Source organism: Triticum urartu, unplaced genomic scaffold, assembly GCF_003073215.2.
Source record: "Triticum urartu cultivar G1812 unplaced genomic scaffold, Tu2.1 TuUngrouped_contig_6891, whole genome shotgun sequence".
NCBI classification, from domain to species: Eukaryota; Viridiplantae; Streptophyta; class Magnoliopsida; order Poales; family Poaceae; genus Triticum; species Triticum urartu.
The window spans coordinates 7,260-9,221 of NW_024117689.1; the positions used below are offsets into that span (position 1 = coordinate 7,260).

At 43.0% G+C, this 1,962-nt stretch overlaps 1 protein-coding gene across 1 annotated transcript; it reads left to right on the plus strand.

The window, feature by feature from the left end:
* Positions 1 to 263: 263 nt before the first annotated feature.
* Positions 264 to 1,209, plus strand: LOC125531226 (autotransporter adhesin BpaC-like). Its single transcript, XM_048695632.1, has 2 exons — positions 264 to 462; positions 581 to 1,209. Exons 1-2 carry the CDS (start codon positions 355 to 357, stop codon positions 893 to 895), a joined length of 423 nt encoding a protein of 140 aa, XP_048551589.1. The 5' UTR covers positions 264 to 354; the 3' UTR covers positions 896 to 1,209.
* The last annotated feature ends 753 nt before the right edge of the window (positions 1,210 to 1,962 follow it).

The following is a 1,962-nucleotide window of genomic DNA, read 5'->3' on the forward strand; positions in this document are numbered from 1 at the left end:
CGACAACGGGACGGGACCACCGAAGCTGAGGAGCAGGAGCTGCCACCTTGGATCCATGGTCCATGCCACCCACCAATTCCTTCAGTCGACAGACAGCACCTCATGCATGAAAAATGCAAGAAAAATAAAGTTTGAATTGGCACTCCGCACGCACACTGACTATTGTGGCCACTGACTAGTACGTACGTACTTGCAACGCATGGTTACACACACTCATGCACGAGTATAAGATGAGGTGCACCACCCAAGCAGTTTTTGCCAAGGGCACTTGAGAATCACCAGCATCCCAAACTGGTTTCTTGCTGAGTTCATGCTTTGTGTATACATACCATACCACAGGGCACAGCTGAGTCCATGACGAAATGCTTCCTGCTGCTCGCCTTCTTGGCGTTTCTCCTGCCGGCGGCCTACGCGACGTGCCACCCTGACGACCTCCAAGCGCGGCGGGGCTTCGCCCGGAAGGTACTTGGATCACTCAAATAATTCATTCGGTTGGTGAGGCACCCAAGGGTTTGACACTACTCAAGGGCCTCACCGTTGTGGACGTATTGCTTTCACTAACTTGCTATTGTATGTGAAGAGCAATAGAAGAATACTCCAACAACAACAACCAAATACCATTACTGGGACCAACAACAGTGTCAGATCTGGGAGTGGCAATATTGTATCTGGGAACGGCAACACTGTCGTATCTGGGGATAACAACAATGTTTCTGGGAGCAACAACACAGTCACATCTGGGAGCAGCAATGTCATAGTTGACACCAACCATGTCGTTACTGGGAGTAATAATACTGTATCCGGCAATAATAATAGGGTAACTGGGAACAATAATGTTGTATCAGGGAGCAACCATGTCGTGTCCGGGGACAACAAAGTCGTAACTGGCGGTTAATGATCTGTTAGTAGATTGATTTCGGCTTCCCTGGTGCAGCTCATACATCCTTGTCCAAGTTCAGTGTGGCTCACAATTACTTGGTGGGCCCATTCTTGTTTGGAACTTCATGGATATAGCATCCTACTTACTTCAAATAAAATTTCCCTAAATATCTATAGAACTTTTTACATAATAAATGTTGACCTGCACAGCAATGGCGACTTGCAGCTTATGTACAAGTTCTCATCGTGGATGTCTAGATGTGGGTATTTCATCTCTTCTGTTATCTGTAATGTGTGATGATTTCTTATATATGAAGATTGGTCTATGAATTATAAGTGCTCAATGTCATCTAGCTATACACTTCTCACGTGCAACTATCAACGTTACATGCATAAATGGGAAATGTTTGGATGACGAGATAGAGCAAAAGAGCAGAGACTAATGTTGGCATCAAGTCGCTTATGTAGTGCTAAACCTTTGTCTACCCCTGCAAATTAGACTACGTCTGAGGCACCTCGTTTCTTTTTGAGGATGCACTTGTGTTGAAGTAGTGGTACAGTTGACACGTGTCACGGCTAGCCTTGGTCTTTCTACTATTGGGCACATGCGTCAGTGGTGATGCAACTACTAGGGCGCGGCCGGACAGGCCCGTGCAATGTTTTCAATTTTCTCTTAAATATTAATATTTTAGAAAATAAATTAGGAAAGGAATAGAAAAAATATATAGAACAGCAGAAAAATTAACAGGGAAAAACAATAAAACGAAAAGAGAAAACATGTGAATGAAATCTATGGTAACAATGAGAAAACCAAAACAGGAAACCCGGGAAGGAAACCATAAGAACCATAGGAGGAAAAAGAAAATTGCAAAAAACGCTTAAACGAGGTAGCAAATGGACTGGCCTTTCATAAACAGATCCAATACTATGGTTGGTATGTCTATTTCATGCTTTTTTTTTCCTTTCCAGAAACATAACCGATAGTAGTAGGAACGAGAAGTATCTGCTCCCGAGCTCAAATGCTTCTTGATGAGCAGTGAAATAAAAAAAGTAAAAAAAATCAAACAGTTCTGAATTTATTTC

What these genes read in the sequence shown, in the direction of transcription:
- LOC125531226 (XM_048695632.1), top strand. Translation starts at nt 355, where the DNA reads ATGACGAAATGCTTCCTGCTGCTCGCCTTCTTGGCGTTTCTCCTGCCG. An exon ending in GGCGGGGCTTCGCCCGGAAG is followed by an intron (nt 463 to 580) that starts GTACTTGGATCA and finishes TTGTATGTGAAG; the next exon opens with AGCAATAGAAGAATACTCCA.